Genomic DNA, 21,978 nt, shown 5'->3' on the forward strand with positions numbered 1-21,978 from the left:
GACAGGGGGAGCGAGACAGGGAGAGAAGGAGACAGGGGGAGGGAGACAGGGAGGCAGGGAGAGAGAGACAGAGAGAGGGAGACAGGGGAGGGAGGCAGGGAGAGAAGGAGACAGGGAGAGAAGGAGGCAGGGAGAGAAGGAGGCAGGGAGAGAAGGAGACAGGGGGAGAAGGAGACAGGGGGAGAAGGAGGCAGGGAGAGAAGGAGACAGGGAGAGAAGAAGACAGGGGGAGAAGGAGGTTGGGAGAGAAGGAGACAGGGAGAGAAGGAGACAGGGAGAGAAGGAGACAGGGGGAGAAGGAGACAGGGGGAGAAGGAGGTAGGGAGAGAAGGAGACAGGGAGAGAAGGAGACAGGGGGAGGTGTGTTCAACATTCATATTCTTTTACAAGCCCATGAAGCACAAATCTAGCACTGTTTGATATTTCAACCAATATTTCTTTATCTCATTGTAAGATTAACCTCTTAAGTAACAGGCCAAGCAAGGCAAACAGGAGACCACCACATTGAAATACAAGTGTGACATGTTTCCCAATCGCCCTGAGATCTGCTCAGTTTCACAAGGAGAGCTTTTATTCTAATGTAACCTTTCAAGCTGGGGTAGAGGCCCCTTACATTAAATCTTTTAAATAGCCTGATTCTTTGTCTTTTTCATCTTTTTCTATTTTAGTTGAATTGACCCATTTTGACAGCAATTTGATATGGTTATTTGAAGACAACGGCACAATTATAATAAATACTGTGGTAAGACAATACAAATCTCTGAATATAATCAATATAGTGTGTTACCTAAGGGAATCTGCTCAAGTACCTTCACTCAAACACAACATCTCAACCACTTAGGTCACTTGTGGTGGATGTCAAAGCCGTTATACCCTTCCCCCTCTCTTCAATCTCATTCATGGTCGTGTGCTCTTTTATTCTTGGTCATTCCTCTTTTCTCAGAGCTGTAGTAATCCTGGGTGTCAGGTTGTTAGGCGTAGAGGAATGTGTTGAAGGGTGGGTTGGTGCTCAAGCCTCACCCTGCCACATTACACCAGCACAGTATATGACTAGAGGGACCTGGCCCTCAGCCACTGCTACACAAACACGCTCTGGAGTAAACGTACACACCGAAACTCTACACAGCACAGGCTGGACTGTTCTGGAAAGAAAACAGGTGGATTTTCTGGATTGTGTGTTTTCATCCGTCTGGACCAGACTGAAGAAGAAGGGCCATAATGAACCAGACGAAGGTTGAACCCGAGCCCCCAGCATACAACTACTATGACTATTCAGAATGGTACTCCAACAATCTAGAGCCAACCAAGCCGCCTAAGGAGTGAGTATGGATCTGGATCTTTCTCAAGTGCCTGACTTATCATTCTTGAGAAAGATGTGGAAATAAAATATTGCTGTAAATTACTTATACAATTGCAAATAACCTCACTAATCAAACAAAACAATATACATGTTCATTGATAACTTTCTAGGATTTCTGGGTCAAAATTCCCATTGTAATGCAAGAGTTTTGCAAAATCAAATTTACTTTATTGAAATCTCAGTTTAAGATTTTTCCCAACCTTTTCTCTCTCATATTATAACATAGGCAACCTAATCACACATTTTACATTCAGACTGTGGGAATCGTTAATAGTACATTGTACAAACTGTATATGAGCTAATTTGTTTGCTTGAAGTTTGATCTGAAATCAGGAATCATAAAATGGTTGTTCCACTAGAGGAGGATAGCTGGGTAAATATTGACAGGTTTATTTGTGAGAGTGATACTAGATGATACAGTACAGTGTATGAATATCCACCTCTTACCAGACTGAGGAGGAAACAAAGGGTGTTCTATGTTGTTGAAGGTTTTTACATAAAGCCTGGGTAGTTACTCCTCCGATGTGAGTCATAATGATATGAGCTACTGTGACTATGATAGCATTGTTGAAAACAGTTTTTAATCTATTGATGTGGGGTTTTTTTCAGCTCAGGATTAATTATTTTATTGGTCCACAACAGGTGGAGTATCTCCAGTCTTGAAGCGAAACGTTTGCCACCGAGGTAGTTTTTGAAGTGAACAGGATGTTCCTGGTAGTTTGTGAAGTGAACAGGATGTTCCTGGTAGTTTGTGAAGTGAACAGGATGTTCCTGGTAGTTTGTGAAGTGAACAGGATGTTCCTGGGTGTCGGTTCAGCTTTCCCCAGTGTGATTACTCTGCTTGTGTCTTGTGACCTTTTCAGGGTCATTCTGCCATGTGACCCCACAGCTGACAACACACTCTTTCACATATGCATTGCCTCAATATCTGTAAGTATGATAGATCTGTTTACTATTGATCAGAATACAATATGCTTTCACCAAGGGCAGTTCTAGGATGATTCTTTTGGCTGTTTAGAAGCAGCTTTAATGCAATTTTACAGTTTTACTGCTCTTTCAACACCTCTTTCTTGGGATGACCTCAAAAACCATCAAATCAAATCATATCAAAGCTTTATTTGTATAGCGCATTTCATACACAGAGGCAACACAATGCGCTTTACAGAGAACAAGGGCATAGGTCCCACCCCTACATATTCCAGAGGGAAGCAAAAAAACATGGATTAAATTGGTAGAGCTCTAAATGGATAACCATAGCAACATAACTGCACAGCCATAAACTGCATCGTAAACAATGTACAGTACTGCGATGACATCACCCCTCAAATATGAGACATGCTTCAGTCCATTTCCCTGTCTCCCGTTACAGAGAGCATCATAGAAATAATCAAGTTGACCATTGCAAGTTTTTTGTTTTGCGGCCCATATGAAAACTAATCACTGGACACACACACACACACACACACACACACACACACACACACACACACACACACACACACACACACAGATGTAATGGACACACACAGTCTAGACATTAGATGATACCTGCTGCATCTCAATGTTTATTCTGTGCTCAGGTGAATGAGTGTGTGGAATGCATAGAAGACCTGGTCATGAACTAGGATGCTCCGTGAGGGTGGGCGCTCTCTCAGGGACAAACTGACAGCCTTCAGACAAGACATTCACAATCTTCTCTCATAGGTTCTCATAGGCGCTTTTCCCAATTTGAGTTAGGGGAAAAACTTGTTTCACTTTGGTTTCGATCTCATTAAATGAGTTTTCATGGAGTAAACATACTGTGGGCCAATTAACCATATGGAATGGAGAACAGTGAATTTGCGATAGCTCGGCCAGTCAGTGACTTCAATTAGCCCAGGCTCGTTAAAAATAATAAGAGACAGTAGAAATCCAACATTGAGAATGAGATTGTCTTCAGAACATTTTTGTTGAGATGCTTTGTTGAGTTATTTCAGAACCTCTGGATCAGCCACTGGGCCTGGTCATTTAGACGGAAAGGAAAAATTGGAATAAGCCAGTTTGAGATGATTTGAGGTGGATGTTCCTTTCATTGCGCTCATGAATGTCCGTGTTCTGTCCCCCAGCTTGTTCTAATGCTGATCCTGGCGGTGTTCGCCAGAAAGAGACTAAGTCAGGGCTTCTCTAAAGCATCCTCCAATGTCTTCAGGTAAGTTACAGGAATACTTAAACCATACAAGCAAAGCATACAGTATCTAAACCATAGAACCACATATGGATTCCATATGGATGTACATGATCAAAATATGAATGTGTTTTTTGTTTCTTCGTCTTATCTCTCTCTGTTCCCACACAGTCCAATCAACTTTCTGAGCCAGACCCAGAACAAGGGCCTAGCAATGGCCGTGTTTGGGCTGGTGTTCAGCCAGCTGTGTGTGGTGCTCTGGGCCCCGGATCCACTCCCTTTCTATAAACACACTCCAGGGGAAATCAAAGGTGAGGAATCAGTTGGGTGCTTGACATTGCACCCTCTTTTCTCAAGTTAAAGGGGTAGTGTGCTATTTTAGCACTATTTGTGGTCTGTCTACCATGAACCTGAAACATAGAGACCATCATTTCACTGATCATTCCAGTATTTAGATAGCTGCAGTTTTAATGCAGGTTCTCACTGGGATACAATGGAAGTCAATGGGGCACCCATAAATGCACTGGAAAAATATGATAAATATGCTTTTCCGAGAGGGGAAGCACATGGTGTAATCTTACCAGTCGCATCCAAAGATTTGTATGTGTTTGGCATGGTTTGGACATAAGCATTCCCCTGGTGCTTGTTTTCACTGCTGCCACGGAGGACTATGTGCAAGTCATGCCAAACACCCAAAAACAATACAACCATGTCTCAGTCCAGTATGGTGGTATCCTTGTATCAATCAGTAGACCTAATGTTGCATCTCTCGATCTCTGGCAAAATGGTGGCAGCTATGGATGTTTCCAAGTGTGGTATTCCGACGGATTCTATGGTTTTTATGTTTATGTAATGTTTTTTTTTCAGAATACATGAAAATTATCTCCATATTCTATTACCCCGTCATATTTTATCCACTTCTGGTCTGTGGAACTCTGCGCAGTAAACCAGGCTATGCGCTCGGCAGTCTGCTGTCCTTGTCACACTTTGGAGTCATGATCTGGCAGAAGTTTGACTGTCCGAAAACACCTGAGGTGAGATTGCAATGTCTAACAAAGTCACTTCCTGTTGTATAATTTGTCATATTACACAGATGTACATTAGAAATGTAATAACACTGATTATAGTGTTGTTACCTACAGGATTAGGATTCATGACTACTGTACTTGTCTGGTGAGTGAGAATCCATATTATTAATATCTTCAACCTCTTCTTTTGTCTCTCCAAAGCTCTACAAGTATTACGCTCTGCTTGCAAGCCTCCCTCAGATAGCTTGTCTGGCGTTCCTGTGTGTCCAGTTTCCACTGCTTTTTGTCAAAGGGGAGGAGAGTAGGGAGGTGAGTGAAGTTGATGACTGTTAACCCCTCTATTGCATTATGTCATTAAGGTTTTATGACAGCAATATCAAAGTGGAGTAATACCTGCTCTGAATTATCAAACACTTTACTAATGAACTAAACATATTGACAAATGAATGTGTGTAATGTATGCAATACAAGTCATCACTGAATCATTACAATCAATACACATGACTAAGGTAAGGGTAGGGTGAAAAATAATGAGTCAAAAGACTTTAATTTAGCAATCCTCCAACAACATCACTGAAAATGACAACATACTGTAACATGAGATCAGGTTGCTATAGCAACAAATCTAAATCCTCTGCTTTATTTTACAAGCAACATAAGTAACCATATTGAACTACATTTAGTGCTGAGAGGGGCATTCTCAGCTCGAAGCACATGTTTAAACCCATGCCAGGGGCCTACTTTACTTGATCAGGATAAGCAGGTTTAGCCCCTGAAGATTATGAGGAAAGAGGTGTTTTTCTCCCTCCCCACAAATTACACAACACAGTTCTTATGACACAGTAATCTATTGGGTTGCTTAGGTCATATGATTTGGAGGGGAATTGAAGATCATGTGGTCCATGAATTAAATCAGCTTTTATCAATCTATTAACAGTATCATTCTTTAAAGCAAAATTTGACTTTTTCTATAACAACAACACAGATTCTTTTGGATCTGAAAAATGCAGAATGAGTAGGCTATTTGATACAGAGGGGCGGACTGGGGAATAATTCAGGCCGGGAAATGTAGCCCCAGTCAGGCCACGAGCCAACGCGGTGAGATGGAACACTTTCAGTTTCGTTTTATAAACGTGAAATGAACGGGCTTTCCGATTGTGAATAATAAACTGTCGGCAAGTTGTTGAGCGGAGGGGGGGGCTATACTAGTATAGGCTATACTGCTATAGTAGCCTACTGTCCGTATAGTGACTTTCAACCACATTGAACCACTTGTTTAGACGCGTGGTCAGGGTTACAGTAATGGATTTGATTCGGTGATCCATTTATTTACAACTCAACATAATATTCTCACCTTAGTATAGGTAGGTCAATCAATCAATCAATCAATCAATCAATCAATCAACCAACCAACCAACCAACCAATCAATCAATCAATCAATCAATCAATCAGTCAATCAATCGATCGATCAATCAATCAATCAATCAATTAATCAATCAATCAATCAATCAATCAATCAATCAATCAATCAATCAATCAATCAATCAACTAACCAATCAAGCAAGCAAGCGCCTGTCCTGCTATGCTACGCCTTGACACGTTTAAAAACTGTTTGTTCCTTCCAATAGGCTCTTTGCACAAGCCCCACTACTTCCTGAAATTCTACAGGCATATTTATTTCCTGTCCTATACCATTGGATGGAAGTGATTAATCAGGTGTGATCAGGTATGCCGCACACCTGATTAATCACTTCCATCCAATAGTATAGGACAGGAAATAATGATGCCTGTAGAATTTCAGGAAGTATAGTGGAGCTTGTGCAAATTAGCACGCCTGCCTCTCATTAACCTGGAGCTACACAAAGGCTCCACCTTGTGTTCAATGTGTGAACTGCATATACACATATAATAATTAGAAGGATAAATAAACCATCCAAAATGACATAATGGCTCCAACGCTGTCTTCATTCAGCAAAGTCATTCTGCCTTTTCCTTATAGGACCTTGACAGCAGCTACTACACAGACTATGTGAAGTCTGTTTTCAAGAGGAAAAAGTTCTCAAACAGGTTCTCATCTTCACAACATTTCAGAGAAATTTTCAAAAATATCTTCTTTGTAATCAGCTGTCTAAAAACATGTACAGTATAATGCTTTTGTAACCAACGATTTTTGAGACTGTGTCTTTGTACAGTAGAACTTCAATAGCAGAACTGTCAGAGAGGATATTGAACACAATACAGTCTTACATCTACACACCAGAAAAAGGTAAGATGCATTCTGTATTTATTATTTTCAGAGGTTCCAATATGTTTTTTACTTACTCTTAACACTACTGAGTTTCTTTTTCAATCATTCTCTCTTTTAGTGTTCCAGTTTCCACTTAAGTTAGCAATATCTGCTTTTGTGTGCTTTGTGGCAATATATCAGGTAACCTGATTGATGATTTAATTATTTCATTTGAATTGTACTATTTTATTTGCATTGTCCTAAGACTGTGATAGCTTTCATCACTGTGTCCTCCGTGTCCCATATGCTAGGTGGCCTTGTTACTGGTCATCCTGGTGATCCCCACTCTTCACATTGTCCGTGCGGGCATTGACGAGAGCATCGCCTTCCTTCTGCTCGGCTTCAATATTGTCCTATCAGAGGACAGGATGGAGGTGGTCCAAATCGTCATCTACTATACTTGGTGTCTGGAAGGTAGGTAACCATTTACTATTGTAAATAGTATATGTTACAGTATACTGTAAAGTGTATGATGCTCACACTATGTTGTTGTCTTTCACAGTGTGCTACCTCTGCGCTTTGACCCTGTCATGTTTGGTCAGCCTTATAATTCTCATGAGATCCATGGTCCTTCATAGGTAAATACTTACCTATACTTACCTAACTGTAGATACAGTAGCTTGACACATCAAATGTAAGTAATAAAACTCTTCATTATGCCCTATTTGTAGGCCATGCCAAGCACCAAGCATTGCCAAGGCACTAACTCGTTTACAAATGTTAATGAAGTTGTATTCCAAGTCTGCACTAGATGGCCCAGGCATTAATTTTTCTTTTATTAGGTCAAATTTGAAAGGATTGTACAAGGGAGATATATGCAACATCTACAACTGCCAGAACACGATCCACCCATCTAGACCTGACATCGTCTGCTGGATGGGCTTCACGGGATACCAGGCTGCGCTCTTCTGTCTGGGTATGTTCATCATCATCATCATCATCATCATCATCATCATCATCATCATCATCATCATCATCGTCGTCATCATCCTCATCCTCATCATCCTCATCATCCTCATCATCATCCTCATCCTCATCCTCATCCTCATCATCATTATTATCACTGTCATCAAAAGCATGCTCATAGGACAATTCTTCAGCATCAATGTTATCTGAAAGAAAAATATTGAAAAGTATAATTCAAAGGGCAGCGCTGACATTCTGTACTGTGTGTGCCCCCGTCAGGAGTGGTCATTCAGACTGTGGTGTTCTTCATCTGCTTCCTGTTCCTGGTGTTCTTGATAATTATCCCCATTTTATATGGCAAGAACCTCATCCTCTTCCAGATAGCTTTAAAGGCGTGGTGAGTAGAGATTCTGTCCATCATTAGACAGACTCGTATTCTGATCAGAAACACTGACCCATAAAAAACATGGGATGCCTTCATTTTCTGTCAGGTTAAGGGCACATTGCAATCATAGCTTAAACAGTACATAATTCAAATTGTGTGATCTTTCAGGCCTGTCTGGATGACTTTGATATTGGTTGTTGCTCTGCAACATGTGTCAGCCAAGTTTGCCTTCGTCAAAAAGGATGCTGGCACGAGAGACTTAAAGAACAGGTATTCACAGCACTCACGTCATGTTCACAGCAACCATTTAGAAGTCCAAATGACAGGGTGACTGGGCGGCTCCTTCTGAATCTTCTATCAGTCCCACAACCCTTCAACCTGCCTCACTCAATGCCTCTTTACCATTGGAAAAAATAACATGATGTATTCAAAGTGAATATGGTTCTGATCAGTGGTTGTGATCATTTCCAGAGGAAGTCTGTTCCTGCTCACCTACCTGCTCTTCCTGGTCAGCGTCATGGTGGGCCTGATCACTGCCCTATGGAGGATGGTGATCACTGCCCTCTACAACATCATCCACCTCGGCCGCATGGACATCAGCCTGCTCAACCGGGCCGCAGAGTCCAGAGACCCAGGTTAACCCTAACCCTCTCACACGTCATCATCATCAGGTTAACCCTAACCCTCTCACACGTCATCATCATCAGGTTAACCCTAACCCTCTCACACGTCATCATCATCAGGTTGACCCTAACCCTCTCACACGTCATCATCATCAGGTTAACCCTAACCCTCTCACACGTCATCATCATCAGGTTAACCCTTACCCTCTCACACGTCATCATCATCAGGTTAACCCTAACCCTCTCACACGTCATCATCATCAGGTTAACCCTAACCCTCTCACACGTCATCATCATCAGGTTAACCCTAACCTCTCACACGTCATCATCATCAGGTTAACCCTAACCCTCTCACACGTCATCATCATCAGGTTAACCCTAACCCTCTCACACGTCATCATCATCAGGTTAACCCTAACCCTCTCACACGTCATCATCATCAGGTTAACCCTAACCCTCTCACACGTCATCATCATCAGGTTAACCCTAACCCTCTCACACGTCATCATCATCAGGTTAACCCTAACCCTCTCACACGTCATCATCATCAGGTTAACCCTAACCCTCTCACACGTCATCATCATCAGGTTAACCCTAACCCTCTCACACGTCATCATCATCAGGTTAACCCTAACCTCTCACACGTCATCATCATCAGGTTAACCCTAACCCTCTCACACGTCATCATCATCAGGTTAACCCTAACCCTCTCACACGTCATCATCATCAGGTTAACCCTAACCCTCTCACACGTCATCATCATCAGGTTAACCCTAACCCTCTCACACGTCATCATCATCAGGTTAACCCTAACCCTCTCACACGTCATCATCATCAGGTTAACCCTAACCCTCTCACACGTCATCATCATCAGGTTAACCCTAACCCTCTCACACGTCATCATCATCAGGTTAACCCTAACCTCTCACACGTCATCATCAGCACTTTGTTCACTGAATAGAACCCTATGTAACTTGGCAGAAATATCATATCATAAACACATTCATAGATACATATATATATATATATATATATATATATATATATATATATATATATATATATATATATATATATACGTATATTGGTGTAAATATAGTATAGTACATAATAATTGTACATATAACCAATGTAGTCTCATTGTATAGATAGATAGATAGATAGATAGATAGATAGATAGATAGATAGATAGATAGATAGATAGATGGATGGATGGATGGATGGATGGGTGGGTGGGTGGGTGGGTGGGTGGATGGATGGATGGATGGATGGATGGATAGATAGATAGATACATACATACATACATACATACATACATACATACATACATACATACATACATACATACATACATACATACATACATACATACATACATACATACATACATACATACATACATACATACATACATGCATGCACACCTCCACAACACTCAGGAACACTCAGACGCTGTTATAGTCTGATGGCTGTTGCCACAAAGAAGCGTCTGAACCGCTCCGTAGTGCACCTGGGTGGGAGGAGCCTGTGGCTGAAAGTGCTCCCATCTGCCACAGCTCGTCATAGAGGGGATGGGAGGGGCTGTCCAGGATGGACGTCAGTTTGTCCCTCATCCTCCTCTCTGCCACAGTCTCCAGGCTGTCCAGTTGTTGCCCCACGACAGAGCCAGCCCTCCTCACCAGCTTGTTCAGCTTGTTGTTTTGTCTCCTAGAATCCATCGAAACTCAGTCTGAATCCCCCTACTAACCACTTCCCTTCACAGCGTACTGCTACTACGCCCACTAACCACTTCCCTTCACAGCGTACTGCTACTACGCCCACTTCCTGAGGGTGGAGGTCAGCCAGAGCCACCCAGTCATGAAGGCCTTCTGTGCTTCACTGCTGCAGTCTACAGGAGGAGGACGAACAACTGGACACAACACTGATGATGCAGAGGAAGGTTAATGATATTGCATACACACTCACAGACACACACGCACACACACACACACACACACACACACACACACACACACACACACACACACACACACACACTTTATTTGATCCATACACCTAATAACGTTAATTGTCCACCACCCAGCGACAGCCGAAGGGAGGGGGGGGGCTTTAGTTTGGCCGGTGTCTGTCACGTCGTCCATCCGTCAGTCATTCAGTCAGTCAGTCAGTCAGTCAGTCAGTCAGCCAGTCAGTCAGTCAGTCAGTCAGTCAGTCAGTCAGTCAGTCAGTCAACCAGTCAGTGCCCCCGTAGTACCAGAACCCACCACATGCCTTTCCAATGCATTTTTCCATTGACAAGTACATTTAGATTTTTAAGCATCAAAAACTATGCTGTATCTCAGTATACTGTAGTCTCAGACAAGTTTACTCAGGAAACCATGTACTTTCTACATCCGCAGAGAATAGAGCTTGAGGTGTTTAGTAGAGCTAGATATGTCTGTATTTCAACATTCATTATAGGACTTTAGACCATAAATGTGCATGGACTTGTTTACCCACTAGATGGAGAAGTTATTGTCCTCTTATTCACTCTACCATGATTTGTAGAGAGCTTACTTTGGTCAATCATTGATACACATGATGTGACATTAGTAGCGCTAGATTTGTCTGTACTTCAACATTAATTATGGGACTATTGACCATACAGGTTTAACAGCTAGTGAATGTTGCGTCTAAGGATCATGACTCTCGATTCCAGATTGCCGCCATGCTATATAAAATCACACATTATGCTGTCTTTCTTTGGTTCATTATAAACAAACAAAGCCAGAAAATGGAGGGGTCTTCTATAGGGCAATATAGTGGGATCTCTGTTTAAAAACGCCTAATGAGAAGCAGGGGGCTTGATAGCACAAGGGAACATGCATAATGGGTGGGGGACAACATGTTTACTTGTTTTAGAAACGTGTCATTTTATGAGACAAATGTCAAAACTCCTCGGTGTCAGTTTCTCATTCTGCCATGACAGCCTGCTCCTCCATGCTTCCAGGGATCCAGATGGACCACCAGGAGAAGCACCAGAACCAGGTGACCAGCAGCAGGCGGGTCCGAGCACGCTGGCAGCTCCTCTACACGCTGGTCCACAACCCCTCCCTGCTGGGCTCCAGGAAGCTCTTCCAGCTCCAGAGCGCTGGCAGCATCGTCAACGGAACCCTCAACCGCAGCGTCAAGGAGGGCAGCGAAAAGCATGTCCCCGAGCCTGCTGGGACAGCCACCACTGCTGCTAACGCACTGTGATAAGGAGTCTAACAGTGAAGGGGCGTGACATCAAGCTGTTATGGTGTAAGACTAGTTGGATACAGTCATAATTTCCCCCGTATTTTCCCTATTGATGTTACCTTTCAATGGGAAGTGGCCAGCAGATGAATGTGGCGGAATGCTCCAACTAGCAGCTCATTTGAATACAAAATCAGAAAAAGGTCTGTTTTGTTTATATTAAGGTTGAGTGAGTTGACTTGTCTGCTCCTCTGTTGTGTCCATTGTATGTGTTGTATGGTTGTTGTGTTGCCTTTTGTGTGTGGTGTCTGTATGACTTTACCAAGTTAGCAGAGGCTTTCAGAAAATATTCAAAACATTAATTTACTATGTGATGGTTCCGGAGAAATTAAGTGGTCTCCTCTCTGGCTTATTTTATTTTCATTTTCTATAAGTGCACTTATGCACTTAAATGTGGCATCTGTAGTGCAATTTATGTAGTGTGTATTTAAGTAGCAGCCAACTATGAAGCCACTTGTTATTGATTAATAATTATTATTAAAGGTTTAAAAAAAGAAAAAGAAAGTGTCTGTTAAAAGTTTATTGATTTAAGCACATAGTCAGGAAGATGAGCAGTGAAGACTGAATCTTTCAGACATCTGAAATCTGACTATAATGTACATTTTAATCAAGGAGCAGAAAAGTGGACGGGAGCTGTGATAAGATACTGTGGAAGCAAGACCATGTCAGATGGGATATACTGTACTGACACAATGCTTAAGCCTAAAGTAGAATACAAAGATAATACCTGCAATATCACATCCACATTTGATATTTGATAACAACAAAGTGAATTTGCCTTGGACATAAAACAGCATAGTTACAATGGATTCACAAACAGATTAATGAGTGCAGCTGTTAAGAAACATTTAGAGCTCAGTATAAATTAGCTTTATTTCCTCTGGCCTGTTACATACTGTAGACTACACTCAAACACGTTGACTAATTCACAACCTTAGGAAACTTGACTGTGGAAAGATGTAGTTTAATTATTTACCTCTACATCAAAACATGACCGATCTCCACATACTGGAGGATGCTGTGACAAAGGCTCCACAGTATCACAAACTTTCATTCTCTACAAATACAGTTCTCAAGTTTCCATGGTGAAAGCATGTGTTGCTGTACTCTTTCAAACTATACAGTTTATCCGTAAGTGTTATGATGAGATTTGATTGATACTGAAGAGGCGTGGCCAGTGGAAGGATATGGTGCATCAATTAAAGGTTTCATTCAGATACAGTATGCAGTTCTGGGTCAACACACACTGTGACATAGTGTCCATGAGCAGACACTGAGCAGTGGTCAGACACACTAGTCTATAGTTGGAAAAGTCAATACACCCTAAATATAACAGCATGGAGACTTCTGGCCATATACTGAACAGGTTTGGGGCATTGGAGAGCATGAGTCTCATTCTTGAGTGAATTCCATAGGCAGTAGATGACCAAGCAAGGGGCTTTGGTGGTATTTGAGCTTGTTCTGTGAAGCTCTCCAACATGCTTTCCATATAGGGACAGGTATCTACTAGCATTATGCCTTCAGCACAGTCATATACATTTTTTTTTTTTTTAAATAATGGCAAGGATATATAGATTTATTGTCTTCTTATTGGCTGTCTATTACTTCTACATGCTTTACATAAAACCATAATGGGTGTCCAATGACACAATGTTGTCAGGTCTAGCCAATCAGAAATCACACAACATCAAAGACTCTATTTGTAATTGCTGGTAATATTCACTGCCTCTGCTCCTAATGGAAGTCTGTCACTATACTCAGATCCTACCTCAAAGTCATCTAAATGTCCTCTATACTGAGACAAAGTGAAGGACTCGGTCACTACACTCCCCTCCACATCCCCCTCTCTCCCCCCTTCCCCGCTCTGTGACTCCTCCCCTCCCCCGTCTAAATTGCTACCGTTAATCCTCCTCTGGGACTCAGCATAGGGAGCCCTGATGTTAAAGTTAGCCCCTAGGTTCCTCTCCATGTTAAAGTTAGCCCCTAGGTTCCTCTCCATGTTAAAGTTAGCCCCTAGGTTCCTCTCCATGTTAAAGTTAGCCCCTAGGTTCCTCTCCATGTTAAAGTTAGCCCCTAGGTTCCTCTCCATGTTAAAGTTAGCCCCTAGGTTCCTCTCCATGTGGTACTGGTCCTTGGCCTTCATGATCAGCTTGTAGGTCTTGGTTCTGTACTTGTACACTAAATGGAAGCATGTGGCCCCGAGTAGAGGCACAGTAGATACAGAGAGAAGGCAGATACTGACAGAGATTATAACCAACAAGTCTGGAACCCTTTTCCTCGTCGTGAAGAGGACTTGCACCTCACAGTCCTCCCCTCTGTAGGTGAGACAGAGGGAGTAGTTGGTTCCGGGATGTAAACCCCTGAACAGATAGGTGTTGACGCCATCATCAACCCTAGACCACTGCACTGCTGAGTGTTTGTGGTCAGCTGTAACACACAGATACAAGCCATCTGAAATAACTCTTCTAGAGACCTCTGATGGGTTGATGGGCTCTTTTTTGATAGAGTGAACCCCCTCAGACGCCCTCAGCTGGATACTTGTCTTGTCCTTGGGTAGGAGGAGAGGGTTGAGACGCACTTTGGCTTCTGTCTCTGACACGCCCAAGGCAATGACACCAAAGTCAAATGTGTATTGCCTGATATCGTCCAGGGTTCCATTGAAGGCGTGGTTTGAGATGTACTGTGTGTTGCTACTCAAGCCACATTTGGTAGCATGTGATGGATCCCTCACATCTTGTTCTGAAGACTCGGTATCAATTTCCATAGATGGTGGAAGAGTTGAGATGGTCCTGATGTCCTTTCTCTCTAAACTGGGGAGATGTAATGTATCAAAGATGGAACTTTTAATCCCTAGTTGGTGGACAGATGGGCTGGTCTTCTTGATAGTGGCTGTTTCAATAACTTTTTGTGTAGGAGGGGATGTTGGCGCATCAATGACCACTACTGACATCAAATCATCAGCTTTTCCAAATTCATTGGTGGCAGAACAGCTGTAGTTGCCAGTGTCCTTTTTGCTTATTGGTGATATGACAAGAGTACCATTATGGAAAATTCTCATTGGATCGTCAGCCATTTTCATATCCACATTGGATTCGGATGATTCTGCTGATTCATCCTCCTCAGTTGGCAAAGTGAACAGAATGTTCTGTAGTTTGGATTGGATTTTCCAAATTACCTCTGGCTTGGGGTTCCCCTGGAATTCACAGGTCAAAATCAGCATAGTGCCATCATAGAGCATTGTGTTGCCAATGTCTGGCTGAGACGTTATGGTGATGTTAGGGGCCATGCACTTTGACTCAGGCAAATTCACAATCACTGCATCTTTCAGTTTCTCAGGGTTGGCACAGACAATCAAACTCTGTTCAGGAATAGTAATGGGGGTCTTCAATATCCAGTCCCTCAGCCAGTCTGTGGAACAGGAGCATGTGAATGGGTTGTTATAGAGCTGCAGATGGGACAAGGAGATCAAGCTGTCAAATGTCCCCTCTGCAATAGTGGTGAACCTATTATTGTTGATCCGGAGCGACCTCAGGTCTTTGAGGTTGGAGAAGGCATCTTGAGGCAAACTGACCATCTCGTTATGGTTCATCTTCAGGAGCTGCAGGTCCGTGAGGTTCTGGAGATCCTCCCAAGGGAACTCCACTATTTTGTTGTGGCTGATGTCGAAGTTACGCAGCCGGACCAAGGGGGCCAGGCTCCCCTGCTCGATGGAGACTAGCTCATTGCGGGCCATCCACAGGGAGGTCATTTGGGTGACATTGTCAAAGCTTCTTAACTTGATCAAAGAGATTTTATTGGCAGAAAGACTAAGAGTGGACACGTTGGGAGGCAACCCATCAGGGATTTCTACCAAGTGTCTGTAGGAGCATTCGGCAAAATGACGTCGATTTTTGTCTGAACAGCTACATAGCTCAGGACAACTGTGTCCAATGCACATAAGAGCAGAAATCCACAGTGAGAGGAAGAGCATAACTGACATTTTCTCCACCTGCAAAAGAATGTCAAACAAAATTGTCAGTAAATATGCTTTGCACTGCAGTTACAAAAGAAGTTTAATTTGATATTAAACACCATGATCATAACATACACAGCCTTCTTTAATAATAATAAACTCGTAACCCATGTATAGGTCCGGATTTTACTGAATACTTTGATATTTGCCTGTGAACCTTCAACCTTGTCTGTCTGGTAACTGACGTGTGGAGGGAAGCATGCCGAGTATAGTAATACTTGAGTAGTGTGCTATTTGAAAATGTTATAATCGGAGCGTGTTTTTATCCTCCCTCAACAACGAATCACTCGGGTATTCGGGTCAGACCAAATGCTTGAAGCGCAGTTTGTTTTAAACTACGCCACAGCGTCTGTGCCCCTGTCCTTGGTGCTGAAAGTCTAGATCGTATTTGCGATTATTTACCAATGCTCTCGTGTGTGTTTTCAGGCTACTGTGGCTATATGCATTCGTCTAATCGAAAAGCCGGATGATATGGGGATAGATTGAACATAACATGTTGATTGAACAATGTTAAAATAGTATGCCGTTAGTCACGTCGTCTTTGTCCGACGCAAACAAATCATTTGCCCGTTCTTTCTAAATTGTTTTTTGGCTACACATAGGTTATATACCTACTGTATTCAACTTCAGTCTTATAACAAAATGTTTTTACCTGTCTGGTATTTTTCCACGAAAATGTGAGATATTGATGTTTTTGTTGGGCTAGGGTCGGACGATCCCCTCAGCAGCTTCGAAGCCTCGTATGTGATGAGTTTCGAGCACGTAAAAAGTGAATAAATGGTTTATACATGCTAGTCCTTTCGTTCTTCAATGCTATTCTTAGCACTGCAGCGGATCTCTCTTTGCGATTTGATTTAGTAGAGTCATTACCCCCTCCCGCCACATGAGAAAGTCGAACCTCCCTAAAATTAAAGGCGCCCTCCACAAACACTGTCTACATCAGCTCATCAATACGCCAGGAGACCTGCGCAATGTGTTGCATTGATAGAAAATGATAGAATAGAATATACGATCGATTGACGAACATTGATAGAAAATTATCTTTTCCTTTCTTTTTTATGCAAATTTCATTTACTCTAGCCTACTAGTTTTTTCATCTGACTTTCATTTGGCTTAGAAAAATAAAATAATATATTTAACTCCGAAGAAGTAATCCCATAAACTATACTATTAATAAAAAAAATTAAAAAAATCCAGTGAAGTCCAATTATTTTCTTTGTGTCATTAAACAAAAGCAATGCCAACAAACAAAGTAGCAATGCCATGAAGGTCTAATGCATTTCCTTCCCACCAGGTGCTAATTAGACATAAAATAATAATATTAAAGACAATTGCTAAAAGTCCTTGTGGCTTCAAAGTCACCACCAAACAGCTAAGGTTATATCAATTGTGTGAATGCTTGTGAGATGAATCATTCCCAGTCTACTCTCTAAACATTTTAGGACAGGACTTGCAAGTTATTTGGTCCCCCCCCCCCCCCCCCCCCCGCTCTCTCTCTCTCTAAAACATTTAGCTGACTAGTAGGCTAAATCTATCATCTAAATATAGATAGACTGATCATTGGAGAAAAAGCTGAAAGAGAGAAACTAGCTGCACACCTAAAAACTCTGGAAATTGACACCAATTGCCAGGCTAAAAACCTAGGTGTCATACTTGACTCAATCTTAATTTTGAAAAAACCACATCAAGAATATTACAAAGACATCCTTTTACCACCTAAGGAACATTGCCAAGGTGCAACCCTTTCTCTCTCAGGCTGACACCGAAAGATTAATGCATGCTTTCATCACAAGTAGGCTGGACTACTGCAATGCTCTACTATCAGGCCTACCAAAGAAAGCAATCTCTAAGCTACACATGATACAGAATGCTGCAGCAAGAGTTCTCACTAAGACTAGACGAAGGGCACACATCACACCAGCGTTAAAATCACTACACTGGTTACCAGTCACCTCTAGAATAGACTTTAAAATACTATTACTAGTCTATAAATCTCTCCACAGTCACTCACCAGAATATATTTCAGACATGCTTGTTAAGTACATACCAAACAGACCACTTAGATCCTCAGGCACTGAACTTTTAACAGTTCCAAAAGCCAGGACCAAGAAACATGGAGAGGCAGCTTTTAGTTTCTATGCCCCCAACCTCTGGAACACCCTACCGGAGTGCCTAAGAAGGGCTGAAACAACGGAGGTCTTCAAGCGAGACCTCAAGACGTACCTTTTCGACCTAGCCTACAATCACTAGCTAGGACCTTGAGATACAGAAAGGCAGCCTCAAACCTACCTGTGAATCCTCTGTATACATTGATATTTGTCCTGCTATGCAATGTATGTATATCAAGTAGTGTACAGAAGCTGGTTATCCTGAAACAGGCTTGTTCTGACTGTTGTGTTGCTTCAATGACTCAGTCTGCTACTAACCGTTTTCTGTCTCCCCTAGTGTCTCTCTCTCACCCTCCTATCCTCTAACCAGGTCCAGTGTCAGCTGCGGAGCTGTGGATATCGTAGTATTTAGTACACACACACACACGTACACACAGACACATCAGTCCACATCCGGCTTAGGCCTGGACCGGATGCTCTTAGCCTTTCTTGCTCCGAAAACTTAATTTAAACTTAATTTAATATTATTTATTGTTCTTTAAATGTTCTTAGCCATTAGACAAATATATTCCAGGAGCCTGCCCCAGGTTGCCTGTTTCAATATCTGTGTGGTCTGTATGGCTCTATGTGCTACTAACCCTGCTCTGCCTTCCCTCTGCCTTCCCTCTCCCTAGTGCCTCTCTCTCTCCCTCCTATCTTCTAACCAGGTCCAGTGGATGCCCCACTGTCACCAGCAGACCTCCCGAAGTCCGATAGATAGATACCCCTGTGTCTACTGTGGATGTTGTAGCATGTCCGTAGAATATTCTTTCTCCTATGATGCTTTTAGCCTCTCTCACTCTGAAATGTAATTCAATGCAATGTATTGCTTCATAAATGTTCTTAGCCGGTAGACAAACATACTCCTGGAGCTTGCACGATCGCCTTGTTGAGAGGGGTCAGGGAAGAATTTTTACAGCTCACTTATCTGGCCCCCGGGTGATTACTGTTTTTTTGCTTCCCTCTGGAATATGTAGAGAGTGGGTTGTATGCCCACCTCCCTTGTTCTCTGTAAAGCGCATTGTGTTGCCTCTGGGTATGAAATGCGCTATACAAATAAAGCTTTGATTGATTGATTGATTGATTGATTGATTCAGGGTCACACATGATAATCAGCCCAGATGGCAACAACTGCATGGAGCTTCAGTAGTTTGAGAAGTGACCTCTGCTGTGTGAATCTTGACACAATAGGCCAATGACCACTCTCTAATTCATTAGCCTAATAAAATAAACTTACTTAACTTTTAGTCTAGATTGATATTCGGACAGCTGCTTAAGCAATGGTTTGTATTTATTCTTAACCGTAAACTAAGCTTTAATTCATGCTCAGGGCAGGGGTTTGGGTATAATATCTTTACGGTGCAAATCTAATTTACCACTAGATAGCGCTGCCGTTTGACTTTTAGAGCAAAGACTGTAAAACCAAGGAAAGAGTAGCCTATAGCTGCTGCAGCACTGGGTCGAGGAAGGGCGTTTTGAGGAGGAAGAGGAAGGAGGAGACAAATTAGAATAGAGAAAATGAGAAAATATCAGAATTCACCCATATATATATATTTATGGGTGAATATATATACACTAGTGTTCTATCCTTCTCACACTCCGACACATCGAAGTGTGCTTTGGCAGGCATCTAAACAGCTTCAAAATCAATGAGACGTGATTGTAAAAATCCATTATTTTATTGACAGAAAGGGTAAAACTGGAAAAAGAAAATAGAAAAACTCACATTACTCTTGTGAATCCAAAACAAACCATAGTTAGTAGCTAACGGGTTTCAGCTTAAGTGGAGCTCTGTGCTTTGATAGCTAGTAGTTAAACAGCAGCAGGTTAGCTAGATAGTTCACTTGTTCACTCTTTGGAGCCCTGCGCTCAACTTTGAAAAAGAGGGGGGGAGGGAAGCCTAGGGACATGTGCCTTAAAACAGGATTTATTGTTATATCCAATATTATAAGAATATGTATTATTTTTGTTTTTTATTTGTGGAGAAAGTATTTTGAGTATTTTAAATACAAAATTACTCCACTCTAAAATATTTTGTTACAAATAACATTCGATTTTTTATCGGCCTTATCAAATACAAATTACAAAATACTCCAAAGTAATTGAAATACAAGTAATAGAAATACTGCCCATCCCTGCCTACAGTCATAATTCAAAGTAGCAAACTTCATTAAATAAAGTGAAAGGCTAGCACACAAGCTAATCAGAATGTCGGACATGAGAAATTGACAGTGAAAGGCTAACATGGCACAGAAGCTGTAGGACATGAGAAATGAGCCTGCCGTCGTCTGTCTCGCTCCACACATCAGAGTTTCATTCCTTCTCATTCTTGCAAATTGGATCTGTAAACTGCAAAACTAGCTTTAAAATCACCGCTATGGGGCGACAAACACAGAACATCACAACTAGGATCACTGAGATCACAGAACTTCAGCATTTTTACTCATCATCATCATCTCCATCATCTTCATCACCTCCCATTCACTTGCCTGGTCAATGACGTTGGCGCTGAAGATGGCCTCCTCCATGTGTCTCTCGTGGGACCTGATGACCTGCTTGATGCTGAAGATGGCCTCCTCCATGTGTCTCTCGTCAGACCTGATGACCTGCTTGATGCTGAAGATGGCCTCCTCCATGTGTCTCTCGTGGGACCTGATGACCTGCTTGATGCTGTTGACCACCTGCTGGACCTCAGGGGGCAGGCTGCAGCGGGACTGCTCCAGGTCTCCTTGTAGGTCTTCAGGTCAGCCAGCGAGTGGGGCTCTGACTGGGGGCTGAGGAGGAGCAAGAGGAGGAGTGGAGGGTCCAGGGTTTGAGGAGGAGGAAGAGGAGGAGTGGAGGGTCCAGGGTTTGAGGAGGAGGAAGAGGAGGAGTGGAGGGTCCAGGGTTTGAGGAGGAGGAAGAGGAGGAGTGGAGGGTCCAGGGTTTGAGGAGGAGGAAGAGGAGGAGTGGAGGGTCCTGGGTTTGAGGAGGAGGAAGAGGAGGAGTGGAGGGTCCAGGGTTTGAGAACCCAGAGCCTGTCAGACCAGACCCTGGGCACAGTAGATATACTGTATGCTTGCAATGTATTAGTATTTTTGTGAAATTAACACCTTGAGTTACGGTAAGGGACTTTGTCTTAGTTGATTAGTGATGAAACATTCCCATAACTAACAAGGATGGAAATTATATATCCAGGCAGGTTCTGTGGTGCAGTCCACTGTTTATTCAGCGGCCTCCCAAGGGTCCATGTGTGTAATGTGAACAGTGAAGGTAGAATTTGAATTCTTTATTTATGTCTGCATTTTCAAAATACATTGCAGGGGCCCAAATATAGTTCCATTGCTATCATGTTGATGAGTCGTTTTACAAGTGTCACATTTTATAGATATGAGCAAGCATGTAGAATGTACACAATATGCTTACATGTACATGCATTCACACACATACATGTATCTTGATGGTATACTATACATGATAATAATGTACAGTAAGCATACAAAAAATACCACTAACACCAGGGGAGTTATCGGTACAGAAAACATCTTCTCCTCCAAATGCAGCGGCTACCAATAATGTAGATTGAGCAATATTTAGCAGTCTGCTTTGCTTCTCACACACACACACACACACACACACACACGCGCACACACACACACGCGCGCACACACATACACACACACACACACACACACACACACACACACACACACACACACACTGTAGAAGCTACATCAAGCCTTCTACATTGGTGAGTGTGGATGGATCAATACCTGCTCGTGGAATAGCAAGGAACGCAGCGTTCCTCAT

The 21,978-nt window shown here is 42.4% G+C and overlaps 2 protein-coding genes across 2 annotated transcripts; one reads left to right on the forward strand and one right to left on the reverse strand.

The window, feature by feature from the left end:
• Positions 1 to 1,218: 1,218 nt before the first annotated feature.
• Positions 1,219 to 11,991, forward strand: LOC311308102 (receptor for retinol uptake stra6-like; the record flags this gene model as incomplete). The annotated part of the gene is made up of 17 exons (XM_084437038.1): positions 1,219 to 1,319; positions 2,224 to 2,290; positions 3,466 to 3,548; positions 3,696 to 3,835; positions 4,392 to 4,558; positions 4,754 to 4,861; positions 6,553 to 6,620; positions 6,749 to 6,819; positions 6,920 to 6,981; positions 7,092 to 7,254; positions 7,343 to 7,418; positions 7,623 to 7,756; positions 8,026 to 8,143; positions 8,300 to 8,401; positions 8,603 to 8,766; positions 10,556 to 10,693; positions 11,744 to 11,991. The coding sequence occupies 17 exons, from the start codon at positions 1,219 to 1,221 to the stop codon at positions 11,989 to 11,991; spliced, it is 2,010 nt and encodes a 669-aa protein (XP_084293164.1).
• A 1,735-nt stretch (positions 11,992 to 13,726) lies between these two features.
• LOC311308103 (immunoglobulin superfamily containing leucine-rich repeat protein 2-like) lies at positions 13,727 to 21,978 on the reverse strand (the record flags this gene model as incomplete). The annotated part of the gene is made up of 4 exons (XM_084437039.1): positions 13,727 to 13,884; positions 13,930 to 15,950; positions 20,614 to 20,926; positions 21,942 to 21,978. The coding sequence occupies 4 exons, from the start codon at positions 21,976 to 21,978 to the stop codon at positions 13,727 to 13,729; spliced, it is 2,529 nt and encodes an 842-aa protein (XP_084293165.1).

The sequence above is a fragment of the Borostomias antarcticus genome (genome assembly GCF_949987555.1).
Source record: "Borostomias antarcticus genome assembly, chromosome: 4".
In the NCBI taxonomy this organism is placed as follows: domain Eukaryota; kingdom Metazoa; phylum Chordata; class Actinopteri; order Stomiiformes; family Stomiidae; genus Borostomias; species Borostomias antarcticus.